Here is an 18,447-nt window from a genome sequence, read left to right as displayed (position 1 = left end):
AGTTCACAGTGTAAAATTTTGAAAGTTTAACTCCTGTGTATCTTTCTCATAATCTGCTAAAGGATGTGCTCCACCAAAATGAGACCGTAAACAAGAAAACGGGAGTCATTAGAGTCATGAAGAGTGAATCCAACACAGAAGAAAGAGAACAAGGAATTTTCAGAGTGGCAAAAAGGAAGATCCTATCATAGTAGTTGTACAGCAACCTTAGGGAGCAACAAGTTTAGATTGGAATAGGACAGAGAGCCTCGGGAAAAACAAATGAAATGGATAAGGGATTTAACAGACTTTGCCATGTATAAAATTGTTTTGAAAGGATTCTATAGTTTTATCAGACAGTGCAGAAAGACTTGGAAATCCAAATTAAGGAAAAAAAATAAAAATAAAGCAATTATTAACTCCAGTAAAAATCAAAAGTTATAATTGAAATGAATTCTTACTATAGTATACCGCATGGATTATACATGAGTGGTATTTAGACAGGTAAAATATTAAAAACATAAAATATGAATTTAACTAAAAGGTGTGACATAATTGTATTGAGAGTCTGAAGGAGGGTAAGAAAGTATATAAGAGCTAACAATCTTTAACTATAATAGGAAATGAGCAAATAATATCCAAGGTGGAGTAATCAAGAAATCAGTAGCAGTATGATATTTAGAAATATAAATACCACAATAGAGAACTAAAAGACATGAAAGTGGTTGTTTCTGATGAACAGTGAGAGGAAGGCCTAGGGACTGCCTTGTTGATACAAAACATTCTAGCATTTCTTGACTTTTAAAACTATGTGCATGCATTGCTTTGATAATTTTGTTTTTTTTTAATTTTTTGAAGACGCAATTGTATAAACTAAAAGGATGCAAACCATTGCTACAAGCAATATAGCTTCTATATTCGGAATTTTCAACTCCACTGGAAGTTATTGAGCAAGGGAAAAATATAGCCATCTTTCTCATATGTTTATTTACTCATTTACAATCTCTCTTTCATCAGAATTTAGGCCCCATAAGATTGGGAACAATTAATGTGCTAGTAAATATTAGCAATAGCTCTAAGGGAAGGGAAAAACCTCTTATTTGTAGTATTTACCTCTTATTTGTAGCAGTTATCAATTTATGTGGCATAAATATTCTCAACACTTGATTCAATCTACCAACATGATGCCACTGAACACAGTGGTGGGAAAAGAGGCACACAACTGGCTTTTATGAACTGGCTCCAATTCTACTGACAAAAATCCTGTCTTGTTTACTCTTTTATCTGAAGTTCAGCATAGTGCATGGCACATGGTATGTGCTTAATAAATAGCTGTTGATCTGTTGACTGAACAAGAAAAAAAAAAAAAAACAGGAGTCCAGGGGTAAGCAAAGGGACTATTGAGCAATTCTTTGCCAATAATCATAAAACTTCAAGAGAGTAGGAAGCTGAGGTCAGACTGTCACTTAGAGGCTAGGTCATCATCAACCAATAAGGTCATTAACCAAAATCAAAAGGCGAAAAGGAAGTAGCTGTAAGTCAAGCACTCTGCTAGTCACTTTACCCATATTGCTTTGTTTAATCTTCCCGACAATCCTAAAAGCTGTAGATTACTAACCCACTTTACAGATGGTAAAATTGAGACTCAAAAATCTAAGTAATTTGCCCAAGGGTAGACAGCTAGCAAAAGGAAAAGCTGAGATTTAAACCAAGTTTGTCTAACTCTTTACCATATGCTCTTTCTGCTATACTGCTGCTAAGTCACTTCAGTCGTGTTCGACTCTGTGCGACCCCATAGAAGGCAGCCCACCAGGCTCTGCTGTCCCTGGGATTCTCCAGGCAAGAACACTGGAGTGGGTTGCCATTTCCTTCTCCAATTCATGAAAGTGAAAAGTGAAAGTGAAGTCGGTCAGTTGTGTCCGACTCTCAGCGACCCCATGGACTGCAGCCTTCCGGGCTCCTCTGTCCATGGGATTTTCCAGGCAAGAGTACTGGAGTAGGGTGCCATTGCCTTCTCCATTCTGCTATACTAGCTGCCTTTAAAAATACCTTTTAGCAAGGTAATTTAAGGGAAAGGGGTTTTTTGTTTATCAGAGATGCAAAAATAATTATCTTACACTTCTATCACTCTTTGGTTATGAAGGTAAAGCCAAGGCACCTGCAAAGTGGGGGCAGAAATGCATCTAAACAAGCTTTTTTTATATATAAGCTTTAGAGTCTTTGTTTTCGCTCTATTTCCTTGTCTAAAGCAGAGTACAGGCTGCCTAGCAACCAAACTAATGGTGTCTTTTTTTACCTTAATTACCTTATGTTTTCCACAGCTCAAAGAGACTGGATCAACTATTAAGAGTAAAAGGTCTGAAATTTTTGTATCAAAATATCTGCTCACATACACATATTACACACACAGATACACACACCCATGTGCGTGTACACACACACACACACACACACTTCTTTATATTTCCCTCAATCCTGTGATTAAAGAAAAAAAATGATTTAGTCTTGTATCTATATGATACCATATCATTGGATAAAAAGTACAAAAATTCACCATCTGGTTGCTCGCCTGTGAATACACCAAACAACTGGTTTGAGCAACCATTCTTGGCAATCTGCAGGATTCTTGCCACTCTTGACCAAATCAATGAATTGTTTTTAATAAATATATGTGTGTCTCCTAAAAGAAAATAAACATATCAGTGGCAATAAAGTTCAAATCCAAAACTGTTAATATCTATGCTAGTTACTTTTTTTATTAGAACAAGAATCAGCAAAATCTTTGCTATCAATACTCAGGACAGAAAGAGATAAGAAAATCTAAGGTTGACCTGAATCATTTATTCAGATAGAAAGGCAATGCACAGAATAAAGGATTAAATAATATACACAAAAGAGAGGATCATGGAGAATGCGTCAGGCACAATCAATTGCCTACAGGACAGCCTTCTCCCTTGCTAATGGAATCACAATTTTAATTGTGCATACTCTTCCAGCAACCATAGGGTCAGTCACAATGGTCTCATTCTTCTTTCTAAATTATTTAATTTAGCATGAGTATGGGACATGACTGATCAGGAAAGTGTGGGGAGAAGTCTGCTTGAAGAGACTCTTGGCAAGATTTCCTCACTTTTAAAAAGAGACACAAGAAAGGGACATTTCTCACTGTGTTGTAGACAGTTCCACTTGGATGTGCTGTCCGAAACTGTAGCAGTCATCTTGGGACCAGGAGAGTAACCAGATTATGAGGGCAAGCCAGCATGCTATGGTTGTAAAGTAAAAAAGTGAAAATAACCTGGTTCACTGATAATATCATTGAACAGCTGAATTAACTGACCCTAAAGTCCCCATATCTTGAAAAAAAAAATTACTTGGGTTATTTTGTGTTGAGCTCTCTGTTAGTTACAGCCAGAGCATTATAACTAATACAATGTGCTAGCAAATGCTAGAACTTTTCAACTTATTTATGTGCCACTCTAAATACTTCTCGGAGAAGGCAATGGCACCCCACTCCAGTACTCCTGCCTGGGAAATCCCATGGGCGCAGGAGCCTGGTAGGCTGCAGTCCATGGGGTCGCGAAGAGTCGGACACGACTGAGTGACTTCACTTTCACTTTTCACTTTCATGCATTGGAGAAGGAAATGGCAACCCACTCCAGTGTTCTTGCCTGGAGAATCCCAGGGACAGGGGAGCCTGGTGGGCTGCCGTCTATGGGGTCACACAGAGTCGGACACAACTGAAGTGACTTAGCAGCTAAATACTTCTAAAAATGAGTGCCTTCTATGTCTGGCCTCTAACCTACAAACAAAAACTCCCTCTGTATTTTTTCTCATGTAACTGTCTTTGGCCTCCCCATCTTTCTCTCATATTCCTTGTCTTCTTTTTATTTCTCCCTCTTTGTTTTCGTCTTGTATCCATTTTTTGATCCATTTTGTTTTTGTCCATTCATTTCTCTGCTTTCTTCCCGTCTCCACTATTTTTTCTAGTCCCTCTGGCTGTGATTTGAATCTGCAATATTTTTTTACATATACTCATCTACACATATATATCTATATATTATTTCTTATATATTATTAGGGAGGAATTCTTCCCCATTCCCAAAGATTCCTTTCATATACAGACAGTCCTACTAGCAAAAAAAAAAAAACACCTAACTTCTTCACCACCTTACTCATTCCTTCCCACAAAGGAGGAGTGACTTTGACTGGTCCATTTGGAAAGAGAATTAAACATGTATATTCCAGGCCATCCTAACTTCTTTCTCTTAGAAGTGAGCTCCCTATAGGGAGTACATACTCCACTATGCTCTTCTAGGTTACACATTTAAATGAAAGGCATACCCTCATGGGGCAGGAATATAGGGGTCTGGAGTCGGACACGACTGAGCGACTGAACTGACTGAACTGAACTGAATGCTGGTTGCTAGATGGAGAAGGCTGATCAATCTTCAGATTCAATAGTGGGAAACTCAAATGCACATAGACAGAAGCTGTATTCCCCAATACCAGCTTTATCAATAATAAAGCCAGTATCTTCTTACATACCAGCTCTTATTGTTGAATTCATCAGAACTTGGGTCAGAAATAGGATTCATTTTTACTAGGCTCCTTTGAACAGCACTTATATATATGTATGTACATATATATATATATATAAAATATGTATTTTAGCTTAGTATATATTAAAGTTTTGTGCCCCTATTCTTAAACACATTTTGTTTCTTTTTCATGGTTGTATGCTGTCACTGTGGGTAGCTTAAAGATAAAAAAATAAAAATAAAAACTCCAATAATGTGTCTTTGTTTTACAAAAGTTTTTTGCAAACAAAAGGTGTTTTTAACTTGTGTGCAGTTGCCTGTTACTGACTGAGTTTCCTCAGGAATAGAAGCACTTGATAGGAAAAATATTTACCTTCCTGAGGTTTGAGTTTTTCTGATCATGATTAATTTGTGAATCTGCACTTACTTGATCTGACTCCAGCTTCTCAGGAACTTCACCTCTAGCTGCTGCCTCCGCAAAGGCTTGATAGAAGGTCTTTTCTTGGGACTCTACTGTGATGGTCAACACAGCATCATAGGCTTCCCGGAGTTTTGGGTTGTTCCTTAGAACCTGGTAGGGGGTATGCTTATAAGGTAAACTGTAGAGCAGGGTGTCATAGGGAACAAAGACATAGGTGCCATCAGTCATTTGCAGATCATGAGCCCATTCCAAGAGATGCGTCTGAGTCTCTCCCCCAATCAAAGTCGAATGCATACACATGATGATTACTGAAACCAACAAAGCAGGGAGGTTATGGCGGCAATATGTTAGTAAGATACAGAACTAAACACTACAGATTGGGAGAAACAAATAAATGTACTATAACCAATTTGCAAATGATATCTATCTTATGTCTTCAAGATGAGCAAGATGTTGAACCCTTGAGCTGAGGCTGAGGTCTTTTCAGGGACTCTGATTAGGCAATAGGGAAAAATCAGATATGTCTACAGGCTGCAGTGTCTAACACTAGATGGGAATAAGAACAAAGATACCAAGTGGGAGGTAGCATAATGAAAGGCTTTGGAGTTGGAAGACCTAGGTTTATATCCTAATGTCACCACTTACTAGCTGTATGCCCACCCTTAGGTAAGTTACTTAACCTCTCTCTGCCAAAATATTTACTTCAGGGGATGATAGTGATGACTGAAGGAGGAATCCATATAATGGGCTTAACACACAGTGCTCAATAAATGGTGTTTGTGTGTGTTAGTCTCTGAGTCATGTCCAACTCTTTGCGATCCCATGGATTGTAGCCAACCAGTCTCCTCTGTCCACAGAAATTCTCCAGGCAAGAATACTGGAGTGGGTAGCCATTCCCTTCTCCAGGGGATCTTCCCAACCCAAGGATCGAAACAGAGTCTCCTGATTGCAAGCAGATTCTTTAGTGGCTGAGCCACCAGGAAGCCCTCAATAAATGGTAACTATTAGTATACCTAAGAATAAGACACCTAGAAGAAGATGGGAGATTTTCCCATAAGCACTGTTGCTTTTTATTGCCTACCTCCTACAAACATACATTCTAACAGATGTTGACCAAGTGTTCCCACACTTACCAAGGCCATTATAGAAAATGAATGGCACTAACTCATACTCTGCTATAATAATATTACAGGTGATCTGTTCAATTTTTGAAAATCCCACTTCCTTATAATTGGAATTACTCTGCATTCACTCCAATTCTTCCTAGACTTATGAAACTATGTTGTTTGGCAAGGCTATGCTAGAATAGAGTGGATTGGCCACGGTTGAAGAATGGCAGCTAGATAATGAGACTGAAAGTCTTATATCCAATTTCGCCCTTGGCATGCTAAATGAGTTTAGTTTAAGTCCACTTGTGCTTCAGCGCCCACATCTTTAAAATGTAGATTCCAATGCATTTCACAGGTACATTGAGTGGTTTAATTAGATAATGCCTGGCAAGTACTCTGAGCTCCTCGAAGAAAGGCAAAGACCCTACTGCCATTGGTAAATATTAATTATACATGCTTACACGGAAACTTTAATCTCAGGAACTGAGTATGCTTAAACTACATTCAATGACTGATGTTGGGCATTTACATATTGCTTCCTCTATTTTCAAAAACCTTCTTTGCAGTTGTTAAGTACCCCCAGAAAATTTCTTCTTTGAGGCAGAGCTAGTATCCTTCATTTTTTAAGGCATACCTAGTAAGTTATGAAGTTGATTTAAACACCAAACACACACATCCACACACACACACACCATAACTTGAATTTTCAAATGACCTTTAGCTCCTTCAATATTATTATCCTGAGAGGTTCTACATATATTCTGATGCACAAACTTTCCATTGAATACTCTAGGGATATCTCAGGAGCTAGTTCATGAGCCATGCAAGGAATTCAACCTCGCTGATTCATAATCACACATTGTATAATGGGGAAATTGAGTGAAAGGGAGGTCTGACAAGGCAATGATTGGATTTAGAAGAAAAAATAAGACCGAAGGTCCGGAGCTCCCTAAATTTGGCTCCACCATTAAATACGAATCACTGTGGTCAAGTTAGTATAGTCACATGTCCATTGAGGGGGAAAATTGAGTTTTGTCAGGTGCTTCGGGTAGCTGGCAAGTTCTTCCAACAGTATCTCTGGCAAGTAGGTTAGTATTGGCATCTTTCTTCTACAAAGACAGATCAGTTGACGAGACCAAGGTTACCCAAGAGAGATAAAATTCATTTAATTAACTTGTGCATGCATGCTGAGCTAAGTCTACTGCTTCAGTCGTGTCTGACTCTTTGTGACCTTATGGACGTAGCCCGCCAGGCTCCTCTGTCCCTGGGACTCTCCAGGCAAGAATACTGGAGTGGGTTGCCATTCCCTCCTCCAGGGCATCTTCCCAACCCAGGGACTGAACGGAGGTCTGTTATGTCTACCTGCATTGGCAGGCGGGTTCTTTACTACTAGCGCCACCTGGGAAAGGAATATTAAAATTACTTCACTGAATGGAAAACATGTAAAACTAAGTGCTTCGTGTTGGTTAAAATACAACAAATATTTTAATGTACACTATGTGTACCGGGTGCTGTGGTGTGCCAGCCAGATGCAACCTTCAGTAATGAAACATTCTTTCTCCTAGCTTTTGGGAATGTTTGGAGATAATAACTGATACCTCCCTGGGAACTGGCCTCAGGTGAGGAGAACCACCTTTTCCAAAATTGTATCCCCTCAGTAGTGTACTGGAACTGGCTCATGCTGGTTCACAAGAGCCAATGGTTATATTTTCAGGGATTTTCTGAGCTAGTTAATGTCATGTTGGTAGCTTGAAATTGGCCATGGTGGGCATTACAAAACCATGGGAATCAGCAAATGCTACAAATCAGGGCTTTTCCCTCCTCCCCCATAAACTGGCTGTTAAACAATTATTATCACACTGTGAAATGAAAATATCTCTTGCCATATTAATCAGCAAGAAATGTCACAGCCATCAGCGATTTCTGGCCTCCAAATGTGAGTGAGGGTTCCCAAAACTGCAATCCACCGGATGCTGCCGCCCCCAACCATGATTGCTGAGGAGCTGGAGGAATGCAAGAAGCAAGGTGAACAAGGAAACAGGATGGCCCCAGAAGGCTGCGGTGCATATGAAAGGAGTGAATTCAGCGAGCCCAGAGGCTTGCATCTTCCCATACACAGAACGCTAAATTCCTTCACCTGATACCTGATCTTTCATGATCAGACTGCCTGCTCCCCTTGTTGCAAACTTGTATATAGCCTGACTTCCCCTCCTGCAAACTCCTCTGAGCAGTTTTGTCAGAGCTACTGAGATGCTGTCTCCCAGGCTCAGAGTCCTAAACATTCCCACCAAATAAAATAACTCTCTACTTTCAGGTTGTGACTGTCTTTTTTAAGTCAACAACACTGCATGCCTTTCTTTGCATCAGGCTGTGCCCAGTTACTGGTCAATATGGAGGCATAAAGGCCAACACTCCTTAATTCTGGACAATTCTGAAAGGCCATCCCAGCTCCAGAGTTCCCACTGGGACTGGCTAGGGCCTTTGTTGTGGCTGCATGACAGTTTCTCTCTTTCCAACCCTACTGCTGTCTCTCGTTCACAGACGTTGTCCTTGAAAGCAATCACCCAATAAGCTTCCTGCAGACAAGTCTCCATCTGCCATACTTTTTTTTTTCCAGGGTACCAACTTATGACACTGGTTTAGATCCCCACTGTACATTGAACTGACGTCCATCATGGCACTTACAAGATGTATTGCCCTTATTTATTATGTCAGCCTCTACTATGAAACCATGAGTTCCCTGAAGCAAAAAAAAAAAAAAAAAAAAACCTGTATTTTATTAATTTCTGTATCCTGGTACGTAATTATGCACCAAGTATACAATGAATATCTGAAAATTTCAGAAGGAGAAGTTATGAACTGGGTATCTTTTGTGGGTTCCTTGAGATGTGAGACATGGGCATTTCAGATCGTTAGTATGGAGGAACAGTTCAAAGGGATATTTGCTGGGCAGGTAGATACTAACATGCCTGTCTTTAATGCTTGTGCCATTAACTATGCTCAAGACCTTACTCTCAACCTGAACCTCTATTTTTAATTTTCCTTTCATTGGCCCACACGGAGGTCATTTCAGGCAAAGAGTCAGAATTTTTATGACTGGAAAGACTCTTTGAGACCATCTACCTCCTCTTACTCCCTCATTATTTTACAGATGATGAAATGGAAGACTCAAGAGGGAACGATCACATTATACTCTATTTTTTGCAAGGTAAGACTTTGCTATTGAACATGATTAAAACAGAAAGCATAAATACTGAATTCAAACAACACCATCTTAATTTAATAGATTGTGTGCTTCATGAATAAGGATTTATGGATGCATCTGTTCTACATGATTATTTTACTAAATAGCTTTATTATCTCAAAATGACATTCATTAAAATGGGATTTTACCTGTAAGTTGTCAGGAAAGGATTAGTAGACAGAAACCTTAAATCCTTGGCAAGGTCTAGGTCAACAGGTAATCATTGAATAATATTAATCTGTAAGTTTCCGTCCTGATTGTTAACTGTCAAGCCACTCTATCGCCTAAACATGGACCAGAAAATACATCCTCCTGAGATCCCATCTCACCAGGATATGATACTAGCACTTTCTCTGAGCCACCTGAGCCCCACTTGAGTTGTCTAACAGCTATGTCTTCATACTGTGGTACCCACTATGGCAGGGTGCTCAAAACCCTTCAGTGAAGCAGCAGGAAATGTCATGAAACTCTAGAAGCTAATTCCCAAGTCACTCAACTCCTACTTCTCTTCCTATATTAAAATACTCTATTTAATATTTCCTTGAGATATAGGAACTGTGTTTCTCCAAAAGCAAAGTTTATTTCTCCCAGATTCCTGGCTATAGAGTGCTTGGTGGAGGAACCTGAGCCCAGTCTCACACCTTGTGAGATGAAAATGTTTTCACTAGCTAGTGCTGAAGAAGTTCTTAGAAGTCCTATTCACACTGTGAATAGCCTACAACACTGAACCTACAACACTGCTCCCAATCCACAGAAACCCTCCATTCTACTGTCCTTGATTTTCATTTTAACCTTTTGTGACATTTCCTACCACTAGCATTCATCTTAATCTATTTCATGTTAACGGATACTGAGAGAGATGGGAGAGAATAAGCAGTCAGAGTGGGAAGGGGGTATCCAGTGTGATTTATCCCAGGTCTCACATTCCCCCAGGATTCATACCCATGGGGCCACAGCCTGATAGAAGTAGGTTCACACCATTCTCCTCTCAGCTCTCCCCCACCCACTCTATAAAATGGATACATAACTAGAATCTGCATGTTTCCCAACCACCACCCCAGAGTGCAGGATACCCTCAAAAACCATACTTTTAGAACACCACAGTACATGATGTATGGCTATTTCTATCAACTGAGGATGCCACACACATTTTTAGCCTTAAGTCCTGAGACCACCACTTACATACCTGCCACCAGTGTTGAACTGGTTCAAGTAGCTTAGCATGCTGTCAGACACATATTACATTCAATGGCCATTCTGTCTGTATTAGATCATGCTTTTTCATACCCAGTAAAACTGGTATCACAAGTACTTTTACTGCCTTCACATTACTGCCCAGCCTACATTTTTAATATTCCTTCATATCTTGCAACATATGTTTTCTTCAACTTTTCCTAAACTGCTATGCAGATCTGTGTATGTGTGTGTGTATGTTCAGACCCACACAAGAGTTGTGTCCGACTTTTTTGAGCCCCATGGACTGTAGGCCACCAGGCTCCTCTGTCCATTGGATTTTCCAGGCAAGAATACTGGAGTCGGTTGCCGTTTCCTTCTCCAGGGAATCTTCCTGACCCAGGCATCAAACCCTTGTCTCCTGCATTGGAAGGCAGATTCTTTACCACTGAGCCACCAAGGAAGCCCAAATGAGGGCTTTTAAATGCAGGAAGCCTAGATGTTTATAGATTTTTCTCTTGGGCTGGGTCTTCAATAATTATATCATCACTGATACTGGACCCATTCATGAGAGCAAGCTGTCCTTTCACCATTCACATTGATTAACATTTAACTATACCAAATTCCCTATCAACACTAAGGTTCTTGGTCATAGTATTATACTATCACTATTACTACTTTAGGAAAAATGGGATAATGTTTATCACTTTGAGGCACTTAAAAGAATTTCATCAGTGGGCACAAAAGTTAAGAGAGAAAAATGGAAGGGCTGAATTATACACCATGGAACACAGGATCTCAAGTGAGTATGCCTTAGGGGCATTCCTCAAGTACACAAGAGGCAGTGGAGCTTAAGTCTTTTATTAAACCAGTGATTCTCAAAGTATGATCCCCAAACCATCAGCATCAGCACTACCTTGAGCTGGTTAGAAATGCAAATTCTAGGGCCTTATTCCTGGAGAAGGCAATGGCAACCCACTCCAGTATTCTTGCCTGGAGAATCCCAGGGACAGAGGAGCCTGGTGGGCTTCTGTCTATGGGGTCACACAGAGTCAGACATGACTGAAGCGACTTAGCAGCAGCAGCAGCCTCCAAATTGCATCCATGAAAGTGAAAGTGCTAGTCACTAAGTCCTGTCCAACTCTTTGCAACCCCATGAACTGTAGCCCATCAGGCTCCTCTGTCCATGGGATTCTCCAGGCAAGAATATTGGAGTGGGTAGACATTCCCTTCTTCAGGGGATCTTTCTGACCCAGGGATCAAACCTGGGTCTCCTGCATTGCAGGCAGATTCTTTACCAGCCTTCGTCCACTCACTAGTTACGTGGTATTGAGCAAGTATTTAATCTCTCTTAGACTCCAAAGTCTCACCCATAAAGTGCATTTAATAGTAATTGGCCTTACTTTACAGGGCTGTTGCAAAAATTGAATGAGATGGTCCATATAAAACCCTTGCAAAATGACCAACATATAATAAATACTCAATAAATATTAGCTTTTATCATTGTTGTCATTATTACTGGTGTGTGTGTGTGTTTTTTTTTTTTTTTTTGGTGTGTGTGTGTATGTCAAGAATCTTCAACAGATGGTAGAGGCTGGCCAGATCCCTGACAATGAGGTAGCAATAAGGTATCTGATTTTGGAAGAACAAGAGAAGCACATTCTGACAGTGTCCTAGTTACTGAACATCATATTGTAACTAAGCATTCCCAATTTGGAAGGATTTAAAGGAATCCCCAAATGGTTCAACAGCCTGGTAAACCCAAATTGAAAGGATTTCACAATCAGCCAAGCATTGATAGGCAAAAAGGTGAGGAGGGACTGAAATAGCCATTTGAAAAGTTCTCTAAAGAGCTTTTCAGTGGGGCCTCCTGCTAGTCTTTGTGAGAATTAGCAAAAGAACTTCTGGGTAATTGCAATTCCACAGGTGCTCAGCCTGTGAGAGATGCTTTTTCCTGCCACTGGATCAAAACCTCCAACAGGACTCATGGTTTAAGGAGTGGAGAGTGAACGAATTTTGGCCCTTATGTCCACTCAGCTAGGTCCCCTTGTGTAGGGCACAACTTCCATAACCACACACAGCAGCCCTGACCATAAGTTGAGGCCTTTGTCTTTGAACAATATCTCTCCTTTATGACTTTTTCGGAAACAAAGATAATTGGTAATTGCCTCTGAAGCTTAAAGGAAACGAGCTGACAATCTGGGAGAAACGGAATACCAACTCCTCTAGGACTTCATTTACCCCATTCTTTGACTTTAGTGATGTCTGTATCTACCTACTTGTTATGTGAGGTCCACAGGTGTTGCAAAACTTAAAAGAGAATACCTTTCTCCTGGATAACCCAGAGGATTAAATGACATTATCTATATGCAAATACCTTGTAAACTGTAGAGTTTTCATTGTCTCAGTGGCAGCCTCTAATAACGCCCCCACTGTTTCCCCTTATGAAAGCCCATAACCATTATTATTGTTACGATCATCTTTACAATTAAATTTCATCATTGTCTTGCTTTCGTTTAAGCACAATTTAGACCGGTTTCTAAGAAAGCCACTCCTTCTGACTCCAGTAAGGTGCCAGTGAGCACTCATGCTTATGCTCATGTTTAGTCACTCAGTTGTGTCTGACTCCTTGCAACCCTGTGGACTGCAGCCCACCAGGCTCCTCCGTCCATGGGATTCTCCAGGCAAGAGTACTGGAGTGGGGTGCCATTTCCTTCTCCAGGGGATCTTCCCAACCCAGGGATTGAACCCATGTCTCCTGCCTTAGCAAGCAGATTCTTTACAACTGAGCCACCCAGAAGCCCAGTAAGCACCAGAAACATAAATTTATGTGAAAGAGAAGTGGCATAACAGCCAGTAATAAGCTAGCTTTCTCTACCCTCCCTCCCCACCACTACGTCTCACCGCCGCCACCACTGCCACTGTCCCGTGGGGCTGTGGTCACTGTTATTGTGAGCAGGTCAGATGAAATCAGTCTTCCAACTATTTCCATTACTTCCAAACATTGCCAGTCCTCTACAAAGGAAGGGATCCCTTTCTACTATATTTTGTACATCCCAAAAGGTCCTACCCTGAAGGTTTGTTTGGTGCTCCATAGTGTTAAGAAGTAGCTTCATATCCAGCAGAATAAGGAAGAGGCCAGGTCCTGCCTTGCTCAGTCCTTCTCAGCTGAGGTCACCATGAAAACCTTAGTGCTTTTTCAGTTATGATACTTAACAGCTAGGAATACTATTACAGTATTATGCTATACTGTATAAATACTATATACAATATTACCATATTTCTAGTCCCAGTCAAAAGGTGCTAGAAAATCAGCTAGAAATGTCAACCACAAATTGGCACTTGTCATGGGTGCTTGCCATCTACCTCTACAAGGATTGAATCATGTGCCCCTCCAGCTGCTGACCTTCAACACCCCTTGAAGGAGTTCAGGGTGGAGAGCAGAGATGAGGCACTCTGTGCTCCAGGAAACTGGCAGGACAGGTCCTCAGATAGTTTGATATTTTCAGGAAGCTAACTTTATGAGCTCAATTCTTGTATCTCATATCTAGAAAAGCACTAAAATCATTCATGGTGATGGCTGTTTCTTAAGACTAGCAGAGGCTTCCCAAGACCAGCAGAAACTTTCTACAAAAAAATATGTGCTTGATCGCATGTACTCCTCCTTCACCAAAATCACATATACATTGTCCTTTCCCCCTGCCTCTTTGGAGCAGTTTCTCAGAGATATCTGAGGTACTGTCTCCCGGGCTGCTGTCCTCATATTGCCCCAGATAAAACTTAACTCACAACTCTCACACTGTGTGTGTGTGTGTTTTTTTTTTTTTTTAAGTCAACAGAGATTTGATCTAGGATATGCTGAATCTGGTGTACTGTAACTGTTCTCCCTTGTTCTGTTGGCCCAATCTATACTCATTGGGGCTTCCCTCATAGCTCAGTCAGTAAAAAATCTGCCTGCAATGCAGGAGACCCGGGTTCGATTCCTGGGTCAGGAAGATCCCGTGGAGATGAAAATGGCAACCCACTCCAGTATTCTTGCCTAGAGAATCCCATGGACAGAGGAACCTGGCAGGCTACAGTCCATGGGGTAGCAAGAGTTAGACACGACTTAGTGACTAAATCACCATCATACTCATTAGCTTCCAACTCAGTTTCTCACCAGATCTCCCATTCTCTGATGGGACCAGAGATGTGCCCTGAACCTCAGGCTTCGTGGCTAAAGTCCCAATACTCAATTTACATTCATACTCTGAATCCTGCTTCTCATGCTCCTATTGGCTGGTGCACTACTCTCAATGATCAAGTGGACACTAAGTTTACCTTAAAACTCACTCCTCTTCTGCAAATCCTTCTACCGTATCCCACCCACCACTCAGGTCGCCCTCAGATACCAACAACTAGCTGTGCCAAGTGTGAGTACCACACACTCTTGGCTACTGCACACCGAACTGCCAGAGGTCATACTCAGACCACAGATCAACCAATGGCTCAGTTTCCCTGCATCCACTCCCAACCTACCCACATTCTGATTCATGTTGCTGAGGTCCCAGCATGCCTCATCTGAATCTGCCTATGTTTTGTCAGAAACCCAGGGGAAAATCCTTGCAAGCACAGCTTTGTCTTCACTCACTTTGTCTTTGAGTCCTTATTGCACTTTCTGTTGCTTCTCTCCCTATTCAGGGTCTTCCTTTGCTCCATAACCACATACTGTCCTCTCTAGGTTTCCTGGATCCCACCTCCATTCTGCCCCCATCTACTCTCTCACCCCCATCTTAAAATTTTCATTCCCTTAGTGAGCTGATCCACACTGATATACAGAAAACAATCTGATTAAACAAAGTCATATTAAGAAAAAATACCTGGTAACTTAAAGTGGGGAAAGTTTATTTGCATTTTCATGAACTTGAAGCAATGGTTCTTGACTCTAGCTTTATTTTGCAAGCACCTGGGAAGCTACTTAAAGTATCTTTGCTGGGCCCTCAACCACCAGAACATCAGGATATCCAGAGGTGGTACTCTGGCTCTACTCATTTTGAATAGATGTCCAGGTATTTCCAGTGTGCAACCAAAGTGAGAACCATTGACCTAAGGGAACGAATCTCTAATAGCAGGGCAATAATAAGCGTATTTGCTATCTCCCTGCCTCAAAAGAGTTGTGGGTGCTGAGCACTCAATCCTGACTTCTCTCAGTCTGAAAACCCAAAGAGCTTTGGGGCCTGGATTTATTTAACATTTCATGGTAGGGAACAAAATGTCATTTTAAAGAGTACACTATTTAGAATGGGTGGGATGTGAAATGCTCATGGAATGTAAACTTGCAGGAGACACTGGGCTTCATGAAGATTTGTAACATATTATAAAGTTATGATATTAAATATGTTAGCTTGTTTCTGGCATGACTCCTCCCTGGAAATGGTTTTATATCTTTGAAAATAATTTTGTGCTCTACTTTGAAAGTATCAGGCTCTATTATGAAGTAATCAGAGCCACACTGATTGCTTAACATTTATAGGATCTTGTAGACTGGAGTTAGAAGCAGACTACTGTAGTTCCTGGAACTAAATATTCTTGCCCTCATCCTCCCAAAATGATCATAATTAAGGTCCAATACTGGAGATACTCAAAACTTAAACTGAGCTTCTGGGTTATAGGCCAGCCCCAAGCTGGACCATTCTCTAACAAGTGCATTGTTATGTTAAGGAAATGACTGGGACCAGGACTAATCCTAGAAGTAATCAGTTTGACAAGTAGTTTCTGAGCTATCTGTCTTAAAGTGATGGAATGACTGCAATAGAGGATGAGCAGTGTTCCCACAAATCACTGCTACTTTCCAGAAAAAGGTAAGGTGGAGATTAAACAATTAGAATAGAAAAAAAAAAATCAAGACCCAGTGTCACAAGGGCTTGCAGTAAGTATATGTAAAACACATCCATCTGATTTAAGAGGACCAGGAATTATCCTCCCCTTCCCCAAAATGCACCCAACTCGCCCTCAGTCAGTGGGTCAGTCCTCTGCTTCACAGTTGCTCCATGGTCTCTGCAAGAATCATCTTTGAACAGAAAACTTCTCCTGGAAGGGGAATGGTTACAATTTGGGTAGGTTTCTCATTTTAATATGCTCCATATCAGTTCATTGTATGCTGTAGAGAGAGAAAAACCCTGTTTTCAAGGACTTGAAAGCAAGAAGGGGTGGGTGTGCATTTTGGAGTCCAGAGAAGACACATTCTAAGTTAGAGGTGATGACCCAGGGGCACTGGGCACCTATAAGGGAAAGTACCCAGAAGGGAATCAAAGGTAAATCTCACTTCAGTGACTAGACTGGACAAAAATAAAGGTCTAAGAACACGCCTTCTCAGCTGATCTGAAACTGCCAAGGTCCTAAGAGCATGGAGGGTGTGTGACCACAGCTGCTCTTGATGCTCTTTCAGCCCCACTGAGGCGCTGAAAGCAGGCACTGGCACCCAAGGGCATTTGAACCACAGAGGTCTTTATACTTGGACTCAGTTCATAAAATAGGCTCTGTTGAAGCAGGACAGTCTTGGGGCCTGAGTGGGATTTAAAGGGGGCAAATGCATGAAGAACTGGGGAGTAATGTGCTATCCTAGGCTGTGAGGGTCAGAAACCTTTCACTGAAGCCACATTGAAAGCTGAGCCCCGAGAAAGCACTCACTGCGAATTCTATCTGCCTGGCGAATCTGCTGGAGAGCTTTCTGGATGCTTTGGCTGTCTTGTCCTGTGGTCAGGACGACCCCTACTGGTAGGCCGCGGCTCCGAAGAGCACTTGCAACTCGATAGGCTGTGTGCACCCAAATGTCTTCATCTGAGGAAATGACTCCAGCGTGAGCCCACTGGAAATATTTCATGACAGTTAGCAGCACCTGGATGGGAGAAGGGAGGGTCCGAGAAAAAGTCGGGTGGCTCTTTTTACTGTCTAGTTCATAATTCACGCAAGCCCAAGAGAAAATCCCTTTGTTCCAGCTGTTTCCCAGGAGCGAGGCTGCCTCGCAGTAGCCAGGGTTGGCAGGTCCAATAAACCCTGAGGCCATCTGGTGGTGGGAAATGAAACTGGCGAGAGCTCTGGAAGCCTGGCAGTCTTCATTGAAAATCACATATTCAAGAGAGTGACCCAGGTCAAAGGCTGGGTCCTTGTTGATCCGCTCAGTGGCTAACTGAGCAGCAATCTCAGGCAGGGCCTTTGAGAACAATGGATCACAAGTCCAAGGGCCAACCACCCCTATCTTGTAGGGTGGTGCCCACACCTGCAGTGGGAGAGACATAAGGACCAAGAGCCACAAACACCACAGGAGCTTGAAAGATGCAAGGCCATGTTGTCCTCGCTGTCTTCCCAGAGTCACGAACGAGAGCATAAGGTGGGAGAAAGGCCAGGGTCCCAAGAACATAGCCCTCCTGCTTCCAGCAGGCTAATGAAGAAATACAAGGCAAGGTGATTCTGTTGTTCCGAGACGGACAGTGGGGTGTCCAAGTGCCTGTCAATCAGAAGAAAAGGTATATTACTCCCATTATTCCTGAAGCTTCTGGAAATAAAAATTATGAAAGGAATGTGTGTGTTAGTTGCTCAGTCGTGTCCAGCCTTTTGCGACCCATGGACTGCAGCCTGCCAGGTTCCTCTGTCCATGGGATTTTTCAGGCAAGAATACTGGAGTGGGTTGCCATTTCCTCCTCCAGGGCATCTTCCCAACCCAGGAATCGATCCCGTGTCTCCTGTGTCTCTTGCATTGCAGGCCGATTCTTTACTGCTGAGCCATGAAAAGAATGGCAGTCCCTAAACTGTAAGTTTCCCTCCCCGACCCTGATCAAACTCTTCCTGTTCCTCTAGTTCTTGTAATCCTTATCTCAGGAGATGACACCTCCATCTATACTTGCTCTGGTCAGAAACCGGGCAATCAGCTGAGATTCTTTCTTCTCCTGCCTCTCACTCAATCCATCCCCAATTACTGTTGATTCAACTTCAGCAATAGCTGCT

At 41.7% G+C, this 18,447-nt stretch overlaps 1 protein-coding gene across 1 annotated transcript in view; it reads right to left on the bottom strand.

The window, feature by feature from the left end:
* Positions 1-18,447, bottom strand: part of GUCY2F (guanylate cyclase 2F, retinal) — a 105,814-nt gene that overhangs the window by 75,315 nt on the left and 12,052 nt on the right. The window contains exons 2-3 of the mRNA XM_018044096.1: positions 17,134-17,950; positions 4,945-5,246 (exon numbers count right to left, since the gene is read on the bottom strand). Of these exons, the coding sequence (XP_017899585.1) occupies positions 4,945-5,246; positions 17,134-17,863 (1,032 nt within the window). The 5' untranslated portion in view covers positions 17,864-17,950. The remainder of the gene's footprint in view (positions 1-4,944; positions 5,247-17,133; positions 17,951-18,447) is intronic.

This window comes from Capra hircus (genome assembly GCF_001704415.2).
Source record: "Capra hircus breed San Clemente chromosome X unlocalized genomic scaffold, ASM170441v1, whole genome shotgun sequence".
Taxonomy (NCBI): Eukaryota; Metazoa; Chordata; class Mammalia; order Artiodactyla; family Bovidae; genus Capra; species Capra hircus.
This window is presented reverse-complemented; position numbering and strand designations above follow the sequence as displayed.